Here is a 20847-nt window from a genome sequence, read left to right as displayed (position 1 = left end):
TTACCGCTCCCCCAGAGAGTGATGCAGGCCAGGCTGCATACGAACCACCACCTCACCTCATGCCATGCTTTATATTCACCTCCCCACCGAAGGTGGGTGGAAGCTATGTTTTCACCCCTGTGTGTTTGTCTATGAACAGGAAATTTCAAAATTGTGGACATATTCGGACTAAATTTAGTTGGGTAGGTTGGGTACGTGACGAGGCTAAAATGATTAGACTTTGGTGAAAATCCGGATCCAGCTACTATAATTTTTAAGTGGTTCTTCACCATTGAGTGATGGGAATAAAATCGATATATAGCACTACATCTCAAAGAGTTATGGATGGATTTGGTCGAAATGTGGTGCACAGTTTGGTGTGTGACAATGAAGAATTGATTCAATTTTGATGAAGATTCAGATTCAGATACGGATCCAGAAACGGGAATATTTTTTTTAAGTGATTCTTCAACATTGAGAGATGGGGCCAAAAATTATATATAGCATGATATTTCAAAAAGTTGTGGACGGATTATGACAAAACTTGCTGGATGAGTTGGTTGGGTGACAAGAACAAGCCAATTCGATTTTGATTCGGGTCCAGATCCAGATCCGGCCTATCAGTGGAATACAAAACGCAATCTGTTAAGCTTGATGGAGGTATGTGCTCTATTGATTGCTGCTCTTGTTCTACATGGGATGGACATGATACGGCAGGCAAATGTACAAAGCAAAAACCAGTGGCACACATTTAATAAAGGTTTCAGCAAGGAATAAAAAACACTATGTATGTATGTGTATATATATATATATATATATATAGAGAGAGAGAGAGAGAGAGTGAGAGAGTGTGAGAGAGAGAGAGAGATATATATATATATAGAGAGAGAGATATATATATCTGAAAAACACGCTCCGTGAAGCCGTTCATCCGTCCTTGAAGTTGTGTGACTTTATATAGATATATATGTCCATTAATTATGTACTGTTTGAATGCTGGTTGCATCCTGTCTATTAATTGCATCCTGTTGGAATATACCTTTCAACCCTTTAGACTGCTGAGATCCCTTAGACCTTTGAAGACCCTTAAAGACACAAAATACCTAGAAGACCCAAAAGTCCCTGTAGACCCCAAGATCCTTAAGACCACTTTTATCTTTAAGACCCTTTCAATACTGTTACATATTTATGTGAATGTATGTGAATTACTATTCAGGTCTTTGCTTATCAATGTGGACTCGATTAAAGGTTGTTGTGATTAAAGGGTCAGGAGCCCTTCTGGGAAAAAGGAGACCGGAAACGGAAGAAGAAAAGACACGAGATCCTGGAGAAGCGACGATTCTTCTTCTTCCTCGCCGAGCTCGGACGCGAGCGGTATCGATTGAGCAACGTAACAGAATCGGCGTTTAAAAGCCCGTCTGGCGAGAGGAGTTACCGGGACGTGTAACTACCCTTTGACACGTCAAGTCGCCGTGGGTTCGTGCACGGAACCAAGCAGCTGGCACAGTTCGCCTCACCGTCTACAAGGCCGCGTACGGGTCGCACCTTGGGCCGCGCGCGCTGGGCAAGCCGCGTGTTGCTTTGCTGTACCCGCTTTGCTTGGCCAGGAGGTGCGCGCTGCAGCCGTTGTTCCCGGTACGGGACGTGCCCGGTGAAAGAACGTCAGGAAGGGTCCGTTCAACCGCCCACGTGCGGAGATCGAACTACCGGAGTACGGAGACATTGAGAGAGACATTGACCATGGAGGGAGTCGGGGGTGGGGCTCACGTGAGGAATGTATAAGATGGCCATCTTAGAGTTATTATAGATAGGTTTACATCTTTGTACTATTGATTGCTGATTGTGGATGGTTGTTGATTGCTCGGGGAATATATCATTGATTATTCCGGATCCTTGGTGTGGGGTTTCTTATTGGTTGGAATTCAGATTTATGCGTTACGAAAGAGCATAAATAATAGATCTTTCTGGCGGAGTTCCTCTCACGGTCCGGGGGTCACCGAGACCAGGTAGTCACCGGGAGGACCACGTAACAATACTTTAGACACCTTTAAATCCCTTCACCCTTCCAACCTTTTATATCCTTTAAACCTTTATGCCCCTTAAGTCACTTTCAACCCCTTAGACCTTAACACCGTGTCGACCCCTTACACCTTAAAAACCGATTAGTAGACAGCTTGGACACTAGACCATTTAGAGGTTCACCTACATCACTTGGATCTTTTTGATTACAAATAAATAACATCACCAATATTTGAAATAAATTTGTACAAAAGAAATGTTTGTATTATGATTGGTGTAAATCATGACAATACAGCAACTCAAGTTCAGTCAGGTCATTATCTTCAGCTAAAACAAGCCCGTGCCAAGGTAAAACAAGTCAGAAAACCGGTATCTGCCTTACAGTAGCCATAGTTGCCATTCCCGCTTCCATGGTGAGGCCTCCAGATGGTGGTCCGATTGTAGGCACAAGGGTGAGGGAGGTCAGAATGATCGACGCCACGAGGTCTCTCGATGGCTTCACGTTCCCGCTGACCTCGGAGCTTTCCGCTCAAATGAGTTTCACCCTTGGCGAACTCTGCACCGGAGTCACGCCGCGATACTGAGGCAACCGGGCCTCGGCTGCCCATAACAAGCAGGTGATGTGGAAGGAGGCCTTTCTGTCACTGCCTCTGTTTCCATGAATCACATGAATCCATTCTCTGTCCCCACCATCTGAGGTGTCACAACTCTCTTTCACCTCTCAAATGGCATGCAGTAGTCAGCTCCTTGCTTCTCATTGTTATTTCCTCAGACGGTTCATTGCACCAAGACAGGAACAAACTCGGTTCCAAACTGAAGAAGAAAATTCAAGCTGCCACCATCATCTCCGGTTCCCTCTCCCCCCACTCTCTGGCCAATCTCGGGAATTTAAAATCTTGGGTCTCACCATGCAAGTCAAACTCGGGGTGTGTGGTGGGGGAGAAAGGTGGTTGAGGAAGAAGAGGTCACAAACTGTAACAATGTAGAATAAATTAGTGCCTATTACTTTATAATTGGCATGATATACACTCCCGGTCAAAGATTTTAGAACACCTCATTTTTCCAGTTTTTATTGAAATTTACGCCGTTTAATGTCTCAATGTACTCTGAAATTAAGCATAGAAGAAATAAACAATTGGAGATAAAAAAGAAATCATAGAATCATTTTGTTTAACAAAATTTAATTTAAATTTTTGACTCAGCAAAGTAGCCACCTTTTGCAGATATAACCGCCGAACACACTCGTGGCATTCTTTCTGCAATGGAAATCAAATATTGTTCGGGAAGTTCTTCCCAACACTGTTGCAGAAGTTCCCACAAATGTGTTGCACTTGTAGGTTGCTTTGCTTTCACCCTTCTGTCCAGTTCATCCCAAACCAGCTCGATGGGGTTTAAGTCTGGAGACTGTGCTGGCCATTCCATGATTTGAAGCCTACCGTCTTGTTCTTTTCCTCGAAGGTAGTTTTGACATTTTTTCGCCGACTCGACGTCGTACAAAAACCCTGCGTGATGAACCAAAGATTTCAAATTTTGATTCATCGGTCCATAAGACCTTCTTCCAGTCTTCAGTAGTCCACTGGTGGTGCTTCATGGTCCAGGCAAGCCTCTTTTTCTTATTTTGCCATCTTAGCAATGGCTTTCTTACTGCCACTCGGCCTGTCAAACCTGCAGCTCGAAGTCTTCTCTTCACAGTTGAAACTGAGACTTGCTTACTTCGACCAGTGTTAAACTGTGCTTGAAGCTGTTGTCCTGTGAGCCGCCGATCACGCAAGCTGTTGACTCTCAGAAACTTGTCTTCTGATTCTGTTGTGGCTTTGGGTCTGCCAGACCTCTTCCTGTCAGTTTCCTCCAGTTTCCAATATACTACTTCCTGCAGTGCAATATTGTCCAAATAATGCTTCAGAGGGTGTTCCAATACTGAACAGTCTGTTCCAATACTGCTTTTATACAGACAGGGGGTTTGTAATCAAGTAATCAGCAGAGGTTGGGACACCTGTCGGAATTGTTTGCATCAACTTTCAAGGCTTAATTTACTTGCATTGCTGCAGAACAGCTGTAAGTTGTTAACCCATTACTTGTTCCCTGAAGAAGGCCTTTTTTTACAATATAACTGTGCAATTTACATTATTTCCCCGTTTTTGCTAACCTAAACTCTTTTTCTTTTTTTTACCTCGAGCAGTTTACTGCTTACCTTTGTACCATTTCAGGCTATTCACTGGACATTAAACTGCATAAATTTCAATAACAACTGGAAAAATTGAGATGTTCTAAAACTTTTGACCGGTAGTGTATTTTCTGTCATTGTTAATTGCAAACGATGTAATCAAATGTGTATTTCCCTGCACCCCACCACCAGGTCTTGGATGTTTCTGCAGTTGAGGAGCTGAAACGGGGTGTGAGAAATTGTCGCGTTGATCTACTGGAAAACTGTGGTCACACGGTCACTTTGGAACGGCCCCGTAAATCGGCAAACCTCATCGCCTCCTTCCTCCGAAGTCTGGGCACTCTGCCAGCCTAGTACGTTTTGTTGTTGCTTTAAAGAGCAAGGAAAAAATGGAAATATAGCAACCAGAGCCAGCCTGGAATGGCTATCATTGAACATCAACACTTTGGTAGTTTGCAGCTTGGTATTGGCCTTCATCACTCGTCGCGCTCTGGTTCACCCATTACTGGACACCACTATTATGGTTCCGTAGCCTTTGTAGTTGAAGGTTAATGCCGCGAAACCTTTCCAGTCTGTGCAATGATGCAGAACAATGCAAACCTGAATGCTTGTGGAGCCATTGTGTTTCTGCTGAAAATTATTACCGTGGAGGTTATTTATTTATAACTATTTGAATGAAGGCGCAGATAATGTTTCCACATTTTTGTTAAAAGTTATATCGTTTCAAATTGCTTCTTTATATTCGCGTATCTCAACACTTACTTTTGTTTTGGTCTGTTCTCTGGATTTTTATTTTTTATTTTTTTTAACCGGAAGGACGTTAGGTCGCATGACCCTTCTTGCCAGCACTAGTCGGTGGACATTAAAGATTCCACGGCGTATATTGCGAAGAGGAGGTGAAGTATCGCCGGCACGCTGAACAATTGCTAATTCTGACCATCTTCAGTCGAACGTCAGGCCTGGCAAGCCGGTTCGTGACAGACTTGTCCCAAAATTGTTCCCCAGCCAACCAACGAAAAGGCCAAAAATAAAAAAAAATGTTGATCACCACCAGAACGAGGTGGATAAAACCTATGTCAACAAGAAGAGTAAACACTAAACAGTAATCCAGATAAATATATGCAGATCTATTGCCTGTACATTATACATCACAATATTTAATTGTTACAATCAAATGTGGTTGTTTTGTGCCTGGAAGGAGGAAGAAGAAGATTTGTGATTGCCGTCTTGGAATGTTGAAAGTGCGGAAAAACTTTGTACTTTCATTTTGAGAGGAATATTATAATTATTTACTAATTCACAGTGGATTGCGAAAAGAAATGACGATTTGTGATAAATTTTGATGATTTGTAAGCCAGTGGCGGTTTGTGTGCAGCCTGTGGCTGCTGGTTGCGTCGTTTTCTGGGGGCGTCCCTGTGCCGCTGATGCAGTTCTCTCTATTACCGGTAAGCTGGTACTCATTTTGCCACAACCTCGGAAGGATGACAGGCTGAGTCAACGCACCTGGTGTTATTTAAACGGTGCGACAGGGGCTCAAACTCAAGATACTAAGATCTCAAGTCACCTTAACCATTAAACCCAAACCAGGTTTGTAAGTCAATTGTCTTTTCGTTGATAATGATTTATCAGGGGTGTTCACAAAGTTCCAACGAGACGCATGAATCCAAGAATCGCCGAGGCTTTTTGATTTGTTTGTACATATGATAAATTATTTTGATACCACTTTTTCTAGACTATAAAACTGTCGTTTTTTGTATTGTCTTGTTTGTCGAACTTTATAAACGTATCTGCTTGATATACATCAACATTATGAAACTAAAAAATCGTCTTGCTTTAAACGTTTTATTTTGTCTAAAAGATTCATTAAGATTTTTCTGTTCTTCATGCAGTTAATGTACTTGAATCACCAATTCCAATAAAATGCAGACATGCAAATGAACGAGTATATATTGTCCTGTCACCAGCTATTAAGACCGCTGAATGAGGGATAACCGAGCCGGTTTTACTCCCGAGGCGGTAGCCCGAAAAATGGCAGTATCTTTGTTGCGCGCGGAATGAGGTTGAAGCGTTTACCTTAACGGAACACACAGGTTTATTCCAAAACCACAAACAAATAAACACGACAGTAAATTCAACAAATAGGTTTCATGAAAATAAATGCAGGATGGAAATGTCAAAATAAATATTGAGGTAAATAAAATTCCTCTGAGGTACCTCCACATACAGACTCAAAAACAGACAAGGGGACAGATGAAAGAAAATAAAATCCCTTTTTGGCCATCCGGCACTCAGCTTTGGCCTCAAGTGGCCCATTTTTGAGGAGAGTGGTCGTGACGAGGCTCAGGAAGCACACAAGATGGCGACTGCTGACGAAAAGACCGTGTGTCGAAGGCGCCCAGAGCCCTGGGGTGAGCAGTGAAGACCGCCGGCTTTCAGGTTCCACTGCCTGGGCGAGCACAACGCGGCCTCCAGCTCCCCGGAAGAGCACCACAGCCAAAACCTCTTTATAAATGCTGCCAACGCAACAAAAGCTCCACTAGCCCTCCAAAAGTGCGCACACTTAACTCAGCACCAAAATGGCCAGCTTCTTGTCGGACCCAGCAGAAAAAGTGCACTCCTCTTCCTCCCGAGCGAGAACCAATCACGTCCATCCGGGCGTGGCCTGCCAGCCTTCTTCTCCGGCCACTCATCCTTCACCTCTACTGGGTGGGGCCTTTTGCCAAAAGTGTTCATGTGGGCGGGGCTTAGTTGGTGTGAGTGTTCATAGGGCCGGCGCTGGTTGTAAATGTTGTTTAATGGGGGTTTTCATGGCTGGCCTTGGTGAATGTAAAACTTTAGGGAAAACGACAGAGGGAAAATCACATCCTGGGGAAAACTAACCTTAATCCCTAACTAATTTTCACTGCTTCACCCCTCGTGTGAAGACTCTTAAACAATCTTAAGCTACAGTGTTTCCCTACTTAAATACATTGAGATGTCTCCTACTCGTCCACGGTCCATGCTATAATTATACAGTCATACCTTTACTATGGGATTCTTTGATCTACCCCATAAACGTAACAATATGTTTGTAGATATGGTACTTGCCAGAACCAATTTGGGTATGAATAGAATAAACCATCAAGTTGACAATTTTCAGAACTACCATGTGTTTGTGGTGTATGGATATGAGTGTCACTACCATGGTGGATGCAGATGGTCCAGTTTTGTACTCCGGGGCATTGTATAGGTGAGGAAGTATGGCGTCACGGCTGCTAAAAATGAGGTATGTGTAACAAATGTCTCAAAATATCAAACAAATTTTCAATGCTCGGGTGTCGATGGATTAGTTTGAGAATCGTCAAGGAGATTATATAAAAATGTATGCTAAAAGGCAGAGGACCTTCGAGCAACTCTTGATTCTTGGACTAGGTTGACTAAGCTGTCAGGAACGTTTGAAGGAGACAGGACTTCATACATTGGAAAGGAAGTGATCGTGAGGGGGTCTGCTTGAGATGGTTAGATAATTAAGGGTGTGGATAACATAGGTGTCGTGGAGTTTTTCAGCAGTGTGGAGAGTGTTAGGACCAGGGGCCATAGCTTGAGGGTAAAGAACAAGAAAGGGAAAGCCGGGGAGCCCGAGAACAACAAAACCAAGTCCTCACCCTTCCCTTCCCAACATGAAGACATCGATCCCCTCCCCGCACTCGTCTTCAAGCTCCCCTTCCCACTGAAAGTCCTCAATTTCCCTTCCCCTTCCGAAAGTTGTCCGATCTTTTACTCGCACCCTCCTCCCACTCTTAAAAGCAAGCATGCATTCCCACAACAAAACAGTGGAATATGTAACATTTTCTGCTCCCTTATCATGCTATCATTGCTTTCCCAGAAACCCGTCGTGGGCCATTCAAAAATTACGTAACACATTTTTTTGCCCAAATCTGACATCCCCAACCTGCTCTGACACTTCAACGGACACCCCCTGAAATGTTAAATAATGCTTCATGAAGACACCCCTCCCCTCCCCTATTTCATACCTTAATCCCGGTACTAGCTATCCCATTTGTTTTTTTTCAGTTTTTTTTTTTTTTTTTTAGTATACTGAATCGAGGCTCGTGAAAGAGCTAACATTTATTTCACAAACAAATCAACCAGACAAACAAAATATACAAAAAGAGCGAGCGGAAGACAAGATAGGGAGAGAAGGGGAAGCACACAACCACAACATTTGAGAGCAGGGAGAGTGTGGGAGGGAGAGGGCTTGGGGGCAGGAGGCATGGGAAGGGGGGGGGGGGGGTGGGAGAAGTATAAAACACAAGGGGACCGAAATTAGCGGGGGTAGAAAAGATCAAGGTTTTGGATGGGGGAGGATAAGAGATGGTGGTCAACAGCTGTTTTAAAGACCTGGAGGGTGGAGTGGGATTGAAGAGAGTGAGGGACTTTGTTCCAGAGGCGGGAGAAAAGAGGAATGAAGGAGTGAAGGTGAGCAGAAAGTCTTGATTTTGGCAGTTTCACCATAAGAGGGTTGCAGGCAGATCCTGTGCGACCTGCAGGAATATTTGGGGGACAGAGCCCAGAGAGGGCTGGGGGGGCAAGGCCAGAGAGGAGTCGGTAGAAGACGGAAAGACCACCAACCTGCCTGCGGTGAGTGAGTGAAAGGCCCTTGGAGTTAGCTTCATCGCGGGAGATTCCAATGATTCTGAACGCTTTGGTTTCAACAGCGTGAAGACGGGCTAGGTGTGAGGCAGGAGCACCAGACCAGAGGGGAGAGCAGTATTTCATAGAGCTGCGGATGAAAGCCTTGTATGTGGTGAGGAGCTCAGGTGTGCCAAGGAAGGACTTCGCACGACGGAGGATGCCCAGTCGGCGACTGGCTTTGGAGGCCAGATTTGAAATGTGGTTTTCCCAGGAAAGATCATGGCAAATAGTGACCCAAAAGCTTGAGTGACAGAACTTCTTGGAGAGGATTATTCAGAAGGTGGATGGGAGGGTTTTCCAGTCGGTCTTTTCGGAGAGACATCGTAAGAGTGTGAGATTTATCAGGATTGAAAGACATGTTCCATTTGTTTGCCCAGTCTGTGATTTTGTCCAGGTCTGCAGAGAGTGAGGAGGCTGCAGACTGCCGATCTGAGGGATGAGGAATGGAGCGACAGAGAGTAGAGTCATCAGCAAAGAGATAGAGAGGATTTTCAAGAGAGTCAGAGAGATCATTGATGAAGACCAGAAAAAGCACAGGGCCCAGAACACTACCTTGGGGAACTCCAGCCTGAACAGGAAGAGGAGATGAGAGAAACCCATTCAGGGCCACACGTTGACTACGACCAGAGAGGAAGTCCGCCAGCCATGCGTGGAGATTTCCATGGATACCAAAGGAGGAGAGTTTGGTGAGCAGAGCAGGGTGCCAGACCGTATCGAAGGCACGTGAAATGTCAAGGGACACGGCTATAATTTCCTGTTTGGTGTTGAGGACCTCCATCCATTGTTGAGAAAGCAGAAGCAGCATGTCCAGAGTAGAGTGACCAGGTCTGAAACCAAATTGATGATCAGAGATCAAGCCATTGGAGAAGAGGAAAGATTTCATATCTGAAGCAATGATGGATTCCATGACTTTGCTGATAATTGGGAGAAGGCTGATTGGTCTGTAGTTGCTGGGATCTGTTTTTGCACCTTTTTTGTGCAAAGCGGTGATGTTGGCTGATTTCCAAGCAGATGGCAGATGACCTTGAGCAAAAGAGAGGGTGAAGAGAACAGAAAGAGGGAGTGAAAGAGCGGAAGCACATGATTTTAGGACCCGTGGGCTGATGCCGTCAGGACCAGTTGCAGAATCAGAGTCGAGGGTTGACAGAAACTTTTCCACCTTGTCAGGAGGAAAGGACACAGAGTCCAGGAGCAGCTGGGTACGACTGGGTACGGTGGGTACAGAGAGGGATGGGTTTGGGACACAAGATTTAGAGGCAAACACAGAGTTGAGGCATTCAGCTTTTTCACGTGCGGAGTCAGCCATTAAGCCGTTTGAGGTGAGGGAGGGGATGGAGGGGGAACAAACACCAGAAACAGATTTGACCAGACGCCACCAGGATTTAGGGTGGGAAGGAAGAGGGAGACAGATAAGAGAGTTCGGTCTTGAGAACGGTGAGATATTGTTTCCTGGCTCTCCCGAGGGTGGACACACACTTGTTTCGGGCTTTGTGAAAGGAAATGAGATTTCCTTCCGTTGGATTTGCTTTCCAGGAGACGAAAGCAAGTTGTTTCAGGGCAACAGCCTCACCACAAGATTCCGTGTACCATGGACGGGAGGAAGGGTATGACAACTGAAGACGAGATGGGATAAATCTGTGCATGAGAGAGAGCAATTTACTTTGAAAGAATTCCCAGGATGAGTTGATGTCAGAGGCGGTAGAGATGGGAGACCAGTCCAGATGATTGATGGCTGCTTGAAGACCGTGCCAGTTGGCCTGAGTGAAATGCCAGACTCGTCGACGCTGAGGAGGCTCTCTGAGAATGGTCAGAGAGATGTCCACTTTGACAAGCACATGATCAGATGAGCCGATTGGGGCAGAAGAAGAGCAGCAGACATTTTCAGGGAAGTTTGTCATAACCAAATCCAGAAGAGAAGATGCTCCGTTGACTGAGATCCGGGTCGGGAAATTGACAGATTGTGTCAGTCCCAGTGAGTCGCAGAAGTCCTTTGCTGAAGAGCCATGGCTGGTGAGAGAGGTACCCACACCCAGCCAACTGGCATGGTGACAATTGAAATCACCACATATGAGGAAGAGAGAGTTGGGATGGGTAGATAGAAGTTGGTCCATATTATCAGACAGCGAGATGTAGATGGAGTCATCGCTGTTTGGTGGACGGTACAACACACATATGAACAAAAGGTGGGAGCGAAGGGGAAGCCATAGCCAAAGGTATTCCTGGGGGTGAGGTGGAGAGAGGGCAGTGGAGGGCGAGTGAGGAAGAGAGTTTTTTATAAAGATAGCAACCCCACCTCCAGGACGAGGCTCAGGTCTATCATACCGGAGGAGGGAGTAACCTGGGAGAGATACCAAGGCATCAGAAACATCATGAAGGAGGAAAGTTTCTGTTAAGCAGATCACATCTGGTTTGTCAGAAGCAACCTGTATGGAGAGATCAGTCAAGTTTGAGCGAAGGCCCCGGATGTTTGAGGTCCATACCGTTAATGAAGAGGAAGGGGGAGCATCGGGTCCAGAACAGGGGGGGGGGGGAGGGGTAGGGTAAGATGTGGAAGAGGAGGAAGAGGTAGGGAGAGCTGTTGAAGGTGTGTCAGAGATTTCAGAGATTTCAGAATAGCTTGGAGAAAGGGAAGAATGGGGCGGACAAAAGGTTTGATGGAGATTGGGTGAGGCACAGTGAGGTGTTATTTGAGGGGGAAGAGCGAGGCAGAAGGTTGGGGGAGATGAAGTTGAAAGTTGGAAGGGGGAAGAAGCAGGGAGGATGCTTTGAGGAGGAGGGGTGAGAGGGGAGTCTAGGAGGGGAGGAGTGAGGGAGAGTCTCGGAGGGGAGGGGTGTGGGGGGAGTTTCGGAGGGAGGGGAGGGAAGGGGCAAGGGGGGAGATTTGAAAGGGATGGGTGATGGGGAGGATTTGGAGGGGAGGGGTGAGATTGGATTTTGAAAAGTGTACGATTCGTGGGAAACGAACATTTTTTGCAAAATGAGTTTGAGACCTTCGAGTCAAAAATACGTTTGAGGACACTGAAGGAGGGGTGGAGTTCTGGATAGTTTAGGGAATGTAGAAAGGAGGAACTGTAAGAGATGGTATTATATATATTTTTTGGAATGAATAGATTTGGTGAGCAAGACGAAAGCATCCTTTTGTAGGAAAAGAAGAAAAGGGTGTTATAATATATGAGAGAAAATAGTTGTTCAGGGGAGAGATTATACATTTCTAACCACGTGATCGCGTGATTGCGAACGAAGAACGAACGAACAAAAAGAACAACAAATAAACGAATAAGACCTGGGAAGGAAATATTTTTTGGGGTTTTTTTTTTTTTGAGTAGAGATATTAAACAAGGAGGTATGGGGTGAACGACTGGGACGAAACCGAGAACGAAAATAAATGCAGCGCATTCGACGAATCGCTGATAGAAAAACAAAACCACAAGGTCGGAGACGGTACGGTAACCGAAGCCTACGAGTACTAGGCCGCAGAATACTCGATACGCATTAACCGACGATTGTGTATACATGTACGAAAAATTAGCACCGAAAATTTTCCAAAAGGTACGCTATAGGTACATACACCGAAAGATAGATACAGTCTCGACAAAAACACAATTGAGAAGGATCACTTAGCTTCGAAAAGACGTGACCTCGCCGTGATCCCGCAGTTACTATGAACTACCAGTTGAAAAGTAAACACGGTGCAGTGCACCATCAATAAGACCAGGCAGCAGTTGGACTCCTGTAATGAAGTCATCAGGCTAATTGCTGGAGTGAAGTAATCGTTTCTAAATGGGTTCAATTATATTCCTTTGCAAATGAGATTAAGAGTCTGGAAATAGCAATGATGGAATTTAAATAAAGTGATTTACTTTTATCACTAATGGATAGAATAGTGTAATGGATAAGATAGGCAACTTAATCTGCCAGCAACCCTCTTCTGGCTAAACTGCCAAAATCAAGACTCTGCTCACCTTCACTCCTTCATTCCTCTTTACTCCCGCCTCTGGAACAAACTCCCTCACTCTCTTCAATCCCACTCCTCCCCCCAGGTCTTTAAAACAGCTGTTCACCACCATCTCTTATCTTCCCCCATCCAAAACCTTGATCTTTTCTACCCCCATTAATTCACCCCAGATCCACTTTTCTGAAATATCGATGTCTTTCCTGGAAGTCCTAGCTGTGTCCATGTGTTTTTTCACCTGCCGCAACCCCAACCCACTTTCCATGCCTCCTCCCCCAAGCCCTCTACCTCCCACAGATCTCCCGATGTTTCTGCTCTCAAATATTGTACTTGTGTGCCTCCCCCTCTCCCCTTCTGGTCTCCCGCTCCCTTTATTTCGTCGTATGTGTCCGGTTTTTTTTTGGTCATAAATGTTAGCTCTTACACGAGCCTCGATATTGCATACTATATATATATATATATATATATATATATATATATATATATATATATATATATATATATGCGGCAAAAAGGGTTGGCATCAGGAAGGGCATCCGGCCGTAAAACATTGCTTCAAAAAGGGGACCGAAAAACAACAACAACCACGGTCCCCGAAAAAGGCCAACCCCCGCTTTGCGGGGAAAAATGGCCTCTAAAGGTGGTTATATATATATATATATATATATATATATATATATATATATATATATATATATATATATATATATATATATATATTCTCCATTGAGAGATGGGGCCAAAACGATATATATGATAATTCGTGATAGTTCAAAAAGTTATGGACAAGTTTTGACTAAACTTGGTGGATGAGTTGGTTAGGTGACAAGAACAAGCAGATTTCGATTTCGGCCTATCAGTGGGATACAAAACAAACAGTGCAGCCTGGCAGCCGAGTGCTGTTCTCGTTACAACAAGAATTACAGAGAAGTGTTACATGAAAATACCACTAAACTCCACATTTACCACCTTCTTGCTCTGTGATTTACCACTCACCAGTTGTTGTTGTTGTTGTTGAGTCTTTCTTCAACGTCGTCCCGACTGTTGTGACGCCAAGAATTTCATGACCTCAGGTTCATACATGTACGTTATGACAACACCTTCTACGTCATGATTTCTTTGGATTCTTGATCAAAAAATCATTCGTCAAATTTACTTTCTGACGAGTCTGAAGTGAGTTGTGGGGCCATTAGTATTTACCTGCTGAGAAAACAAGCGTTACGCCTAGGTCCCCCGTCGGGGAAGTGATGTGAGTTGACAAAGTGGAACACGCAGAAAACATGCTATGATATGATATTTCGCTCACAAGGGTCAGACAAACATGGAGGCGGCCATCTTGGATTTTGACGTGGTGACCCAATTTTCAATAGCGTTCTTCCTTATGCCTAGATGCACCCACACACCAGAAGGTACTTCGCTTATTTTTCAAGATATTTTGCTCACAAGGTTCAGACATATATATGGTGGCGGCCGTCCTGGATTTTGACGTGGCGACCCACTTTACAATAGCGGTCTTCCTTATGCCGAGATACACCCACACACCAAATTATAAGTTGGTACTTCGCTTATCTTTCAAGATATTCTTCTCACAAGATTCAGACATACATGGCGGCGGCCATCTTGGATTTAGACGTGGCGACCCAATTTTAAACAGCGTTCTTCCGTGTGCCTAGATACACCCACACACCAGATTAGTAGTTGGTACTTCGCTTATTTGTCGAGATATTTCGCTCACAAGGTTCAGACATATATATGGTGGCGGCCATCTTGGATTTTGACGTGGCAACCCAATTTTCAATAGCGTTCTTCCTTATGCCTAGATACACCCACACACCAGATTAGAAGTTGGTACTTCGCTTATTTTTCAAGATATTTCGCTCACAAGGGTCAGACATATATATGGTGGCGGCCATCTTGGATTTTGACGTGGCGATCGAATTTTCAATAGCGTTCTTCCTTATGCCTAGATACACCCACACACCAGATTAGAAGTTGGTACTTCGCTTATTTTTCAAGATATGCAGGTTACAATGTTCAGACATACATGGCATCAGACATACATGGCGGCGGCCATCTTGGATTTTGACGTGGGTTGCACCCACACACCAAATTCGAATGCGGTCCTTCGCTTACGCATGCACGCACGCCGCACGCACGCACGCACGGACGGACGGACGGGAAAGCCATAGTCCCCTTTTCGCTCCGCTGAGCGACGGGGACAACTATTCTGGGGATGACGTCACACAGGCAATGGTGATGAAGGTTTTCTGGCATTTTTAGAGGCTGCTTTTTCTTTTCTTTTCTTTTTTTATAACAAATGTTGATGAGGGAAGCAAGTGGGAAAATGTATGTTCCTTGTGTGTGCGATGGCGGAGTGATAGGCCCATAGCTTCATCGTGAGAGATTTCAATAAAATTGAAGGCTTTGGTTTCTACGGTATCAAGCTAGGCAAGGTGTGAGGCAGGTGAGCCAGCCCAGAGGAGAGAGCAGTCCTCCATCAAGCTGTGGATGAAGACCTTGAAGGGGATTGGAGTTCAGGTGTGCCAATGATGTTTGATAAATTGGTGTAAAAGAGGTACATTGTTTTCTCTTCCAAAAACCTTCAGTTTAGCAGTACTTGGGCAAAACCTTAGGCCGTCTTGACCAATGAAATTTGCCACACGGTCTGAGGGAGGAGTAACAGCGAGATTCAGACAAAATGGCGGCACCGAGCGATACAATGACAGAGCTAAATTTGTCGAAAAGACGTGTTTGTTTAGTGCATCTTTTTCTCAAACATTCCAAAATTGTCAACTTCTTAGAGAAGAGTTGGCAGAAAGTTGAGCTCTGGACTGTTCCGTTTGACCCACTGGCTTCGCGAGCTTGTTATTCAAAGTTCACGAAGAAAGCCAATATCGATGGTGCTCAGAAACTCAACGCAAGACACGTAGACCCTCCTGATGTTCCTTTTCTCAATACTGCGTGGAATAAGGTGTTCTATGAATTCTCGGGTATTCTGATGGAATAGTGATGGGAATCAGGTGACCATCATAAAAATGGTTGTCGAGGATTTGAGGAATTAAGTTCATGAATATATGTAAGGGATCAGATCACCAATGGAAGGAGAAACAAGATGGAGTGTAAAAGAGAGAGCAGCATTCATCTTTCTGACCTATCCCAGCTCTTCCAGGATCTACGCATTCATCAAAACTCCCTCTTAGTTCAACTTTCAAAAACCAGAATTACCACATAATTCAAAACTTGTTCCTCTTTTCTTCCGTTTGTAAAATCACTTTCCAGAGATAATTCAATCACATTCTTCAATCTGGGGCTTCAAGTTTCAAGTAGGATGTGCACCAGCATCTCATTGGCTGACATGATGGTGTAGAGGTACGTGCACTCACCTCTGTGCTGTCCTGTCTGCCAGCTTTCGTCGGTGGACGTTAAAGATCCCATAGTGTCCATTGAGAAGAGCAGGCGAGCTATCATGGGTACCATGGCCAAATTCCAAAATTCCTGCCTTAACCAGAAGAGGGCATTGCATCAGCGGTGCAGACGCACCTTCAGCCAATGATGCCACCCCGCAGCCTGGTACTGCATACCAACGAAGGCCAGCATCTCTTGTCACCCCACATGTTTACCCACAATCTTTATACCCCCTTTATAGCTGCCTGGTTTATCCTTCTTGCTTGCAGATCACTGTATTTGCTCCTCTTTTCTTGGTGGTTCATTTCCTCGCTTGTCAAGTCCAACTGTCAGAGCTCGTCTTGAACTTGTCAGAAGTTGTCAAGCTCCACTGTCAGAGCTCGTCTTGAACTTGTCAGAAGTTGTCAAGCTCCACTGTCAGACGTTGCCTTTTTACCGTATATCACCTCACGATCCACGATCTTATATAACAAAAAATAATTGGAAAGCTTGTAAAATTTTAGAGTGAACATAATATGAATGAGGTGATAATGTCAAGCTAAGCAAATAATGAAAAGGTATTAGGTGAAACTGAATTTGCAAGTGTTTACTAATTTGTGTACAGTAATATATATATATATATATATATATATATATATATATATATATATATATATATATATATATATATATATATATATATATATATATATGTATATATATATATATATATATATATTATATATATACGTATATATATATATATACGTATATATATATATATATATATATATATATATATATATATATATATATATATATATATATATATATATATATATATATATATATATATATATATATATATATATTGTTGCGGGATTCGGCCGAAGTATGAGGGGTTCAAATCCCACTCCTGAATACCAATTGTTACGGGTGCGACCGAGAGGTACCAGGAGGGTTCCAAATTCAAGGTGCAATGTGCACACGTCACCGAAGACGGCGATCGAACCCTCACTTTCCCACACCTTCTGGATGCCGAGCGGTTTTGCACGGTGTGGAAAGCGGCCTTACCCCAACAAGATTTATGGACCTGAATCTAGCCAAATTCGGTCTCGGATGGTGCTAGGCCAATTGGTGAAAGGACGTAACGAACAGGTTGGAAAGGAACAAAATGTACAGCCTTTTATTTGTAAGGCACAGAGCAAGAGACAAAGATACAGCTTACCAAATATTACCGACTAATAAACCCCGACTGGCGCCCTCACTCTCTGACACACACACTCACAGGGACAAAAGGGCACTGGTTAAAGGCCATACCGATGTACGTGCTGGGATTCCTCGCTGGTGACCACGTGGTCTGGTGTGCGCAGTTTGGTCCTCACGTGCAGCCTGGACGAGGTAGATTCAGCGCAGGTCGGACGAGTAGAAATTGCCAACGCTTGCAGGCCAGCCAGACGGCGCAAAAGATCAGCGCAGACGCGACGGGTGTCGGCGTCGAAGACAAAGGCCAAGCACATGTTGTGCGAGATACGAAAAGGCAAGCGAGGTCTCATTGTAGGCGTGGCGAAAGGGCAGCAACAGCGCAGGTGTGTCCTAGAAGGAGTCCCAAAGCAAGAGAATCGTGAGCAGGAGGTCATGGCATGGCGAAATCACAGGCAAAAGAGGACCAGAGCAGGAGGTCATGGCATGCGCAGCGAAACTCCAAAGCCAAGAGAGAGATAAATCGATCTGCGTGGGCTTTTACCAGATCCGCCCATGCCCCTCAAAATGTTCCACAGCCTCCCATTGGCCGAGGTTTGCCGCATCATGGCGACGGGTTCCCGGCTCGCCATTGGTCACGTGGGCCGTGCTTTTGGTCACGCCTTCCTGTACATCTGGTGTTATGGCTCCTCCCAGTCACGAAGGCTTGACAACCTGCCTACTCAACACATGTTTGGTCTTTTTTTAGGACACAATGGGAAGGGTGAATCTTTACATTCAATAAGACATAACTAACTAATGCAGGCTACATGTTGTCATGCAATTTAACTATAGGGAGTTTGCCTTTATGGCACAACTGCAACAATATATATATATATATATATATATATATATATATATATATATATATATATATATATATTGTTACGGTCCGCGGATTAGGATGTTATTTTTACCGAGTGGAGGTATAACCGCGGCCGAACTGTTCTTCCCCGATTCACCCGATTTACCCAAACGTTGGCCGTATCGCGCCACAGCTACTCAATCTGGAAAACTCTAAAGCGACCGAATGCAAAGAGGAAGAAGACGTACAGAAGAGTAACTGGATTTATTACTATTTACACACATAAGCAAAAAGAGCAGTCACGATTATGTACAGGGACATGAGACGCAGGTGACACAGTGAATTCCTTATACAAGCTTAATTACCTAACCAGGACAGAACAAACAAAGACGACTCACACGGGGAATTGCAAAGTGGATTGGCTGGAAGGAGGTGTGTGGCTGGAGGGGGAGGACGGCACGGAGCTGGCTGGAGCTTGATCCCGCACGGGACGTCGGGCTGGACCTCGACGGCCGCTGATGCCACCGATCCTGTCGTGTGCGCGGGATCACGGGTCGGATCACGGGTCAGATCACGGTCGGAGCCGATGCGCTGGTGGGGGGTCTGGCGTGACGGGTTCTCTCCTCTCTCTTTCTTTTGTCCAACCACTCTTTCTCCAACGCAACCACTCAATGCAACCCCTGACCACCCCTGACGACCAACTCAGCTCTTGTCATGGACCTCTCTTTTCAGACTCATCTCCTTGTCTCAGTAAAAGCGCATCTCTCTTGGGGGCGTCTCTCATGGGTTATATATAGCCCCACCCTTGAACCTTTTCGAACCTCCCCGAAACGCTCTTCCTCCGCCCTCTCAAACCAAACTTCTCGTGCTCGGTTGGTTGTTCGGGGCTGGCTCACTCCTTCCCCACTATGACGAGGTGGAGACACGCCCTTCTTTCCCAACCCTGCCTCGTGGCCAATGGTGGTTGAAGAAAACCGCCCAAAATGCAGTTGGCCATTGAAATGAAATGAAAGGGGATCTACTCTTATTTCACTTGGTGCAATGGAGTATTTAAATTAATGGGAGACACAGCCTTACCCTAAGACACATAATAAGATATAAGCTACTGAACAAGGGTTTTATCGGGTCCTGCAATGTGGTGTTTCATGGAATAACTACCGAGACGCCCTTTGACCTTTACACTACGGAGGTATTTACAAGGATCATGACATTTACAAAGGGTGATCTTTACAACAATTTACACTACAACAACAAAAAAAAAAAAAACATTCTCATATCCACAACACTGCACCCTCCTCCTCTTAGGCACGACCCGGGCCTACAACTTTAATTTAGTGTGACACGTAGGTGTAGTTCCCTCTACTTTTAACCTGACCCTGAGTGCGACAGTTTTAAAACATAATTAAATGTGTCCCGCTGCTCCATTGCACCCTGCCTAACAGACTTACGCCCACAGTTAACCGAATTGCGGAATGGTCTTCAAACTATACACTGACGGTGGGGAGCATTATTTACAGTTGACACTACTTTTATTTACAAAACTAACCCAGGACCTGTGATTGTTCTTTCTGGGGGGGAGACAGTCTGCTCTGCATCAATGCACCATGAAAGCACCCAAAAACGCACCAATACACCCTCAGGCACCAATCGGTGCCCAGTCATCATAGTTCATCAATGTTCAATGAATAAAAATAACCAAACAACCCCTAACCCTGCAGGTGATCTCTTGCTCTTCGGCTCCCTCTGCTGGCTATTATTATTTCTCTTCCAGATGTTGTCTTTTTCCTTTGCTGGCGGCCTATTTGTAATAAAGTAAAATGCACCCAACGTGTCCCTTTTATTTTCTTTATTTATGGCCCACAGGGCCGACTAGTGTGGTTCACCTGTGGGGCATCGGTGCCCTGTGGCCAAGGTCCGCCAGCAAGATTTCGGGCCCTCATGGCCGGTTCCAGCAGAGGGGCCATGCCCCAACCCATGGGGTCCATAAGTGGTGCTCGGCCACTGACATGTGGTCCATAATGTGGTGCATCGATGCAGACAGCTGGTTCTGGGAGTTCCAGGCGCACAATGGCCGACTCACGCACGCTCCCCTCGGCGCCCAATAGCGCACAGGTCATGTGGGAGACAAAAAAGGGGGAAGACAAATGAGCGAGGGGTAAGGTCACAAGGGTACACATCAATAAGGCAATGCAAGGTGAAATGCGTACGGAGGGCGAAGTGAGAAAGCTCGTCCCTACCGTACGTCACCCCCCTTTCACCTACACTACCCTTGCCCTTACCCCATATGTACAAAATCTACACATTACAAATTTGTCGCTACTGTCACGTCTCCCCATATTTCCCTTATACCAAATTCGTCTCCACAATCCCTCTACTTCAAAATTTGCCATCACCCAATTCATCATCAATCCTCATAAGGAGGAAGAGATGGAACACCAAGCACAATGTCACACCCACGTCATGATGCGTCTCACAATCCAAAACATTTGCATCAAAAATAATTAAACATGGCATGGTGTGGAGGTACATCATCCCAGGTGAGTGGATGCAGATGGTGCGAGGAGACTCCAATCCTAACTATCCTATAAATGACTTTAACACACTTTACACTACCCGGGGTCTCTCCCT

The 20847-nt window shown here is 45.0% G+C and overlaps 2 protein-coding genes across 5 annotated transcripts in view; one reads left to right on the top strand and one right to left on the bottom strand.

The window, feature by feature from the left end:
• The window catches only part of ABHD6 (abhydrolase domain containing 6, acylglycerol lipase), a 299394-nt gene extending 293289 nt beyond the window's left edge, over window positions 1-6105 (top strand). For all 4 annotated transcript variants that reach the window (XM_078775628.1, XM_078775627.1, XM_068100464.2 and 1 more), the window contains one exon: window positions 4355-6105. In XM_078775628.1, coding sequence (XP_078631754.1) covers window positions 4355-4516 — 162 coding nt within the window. In that variant the 3' untranslated portion in view covers window positions 4517-6105. The remainder of the gene's footprint in view (window positions 1-4354) is intronic.
• The window catches only part of LOC137414910 (proteasome subunit beta type-6), a 62487-nt gene that overhangs the window by 3606 nt on the left and 38034 nt on the right, over window positions 1-20847 (bottom strand). The window lies entirely within an intron of this gene.

The sequence above is a fragment of the Myxine glutinosa genome, chromosome 4 (genome assembly GCF_964187855.1).
Source record: "Myxine glutinosa chromosome 4, kmMyxGlut1.1, whole genome shotgun sequence".
Lineage (NCBI taxonomy): Eukaryota > Metazoa > Chordata > Myxini > Myxiniformes > Myxinidae > Myxine > Myxine glutinosa.
The sequence above is the reverse complement of the archived record's forward strand: the minus strand, read 5'-3'. Positions and strand labels throughout refer to the sequence as shown.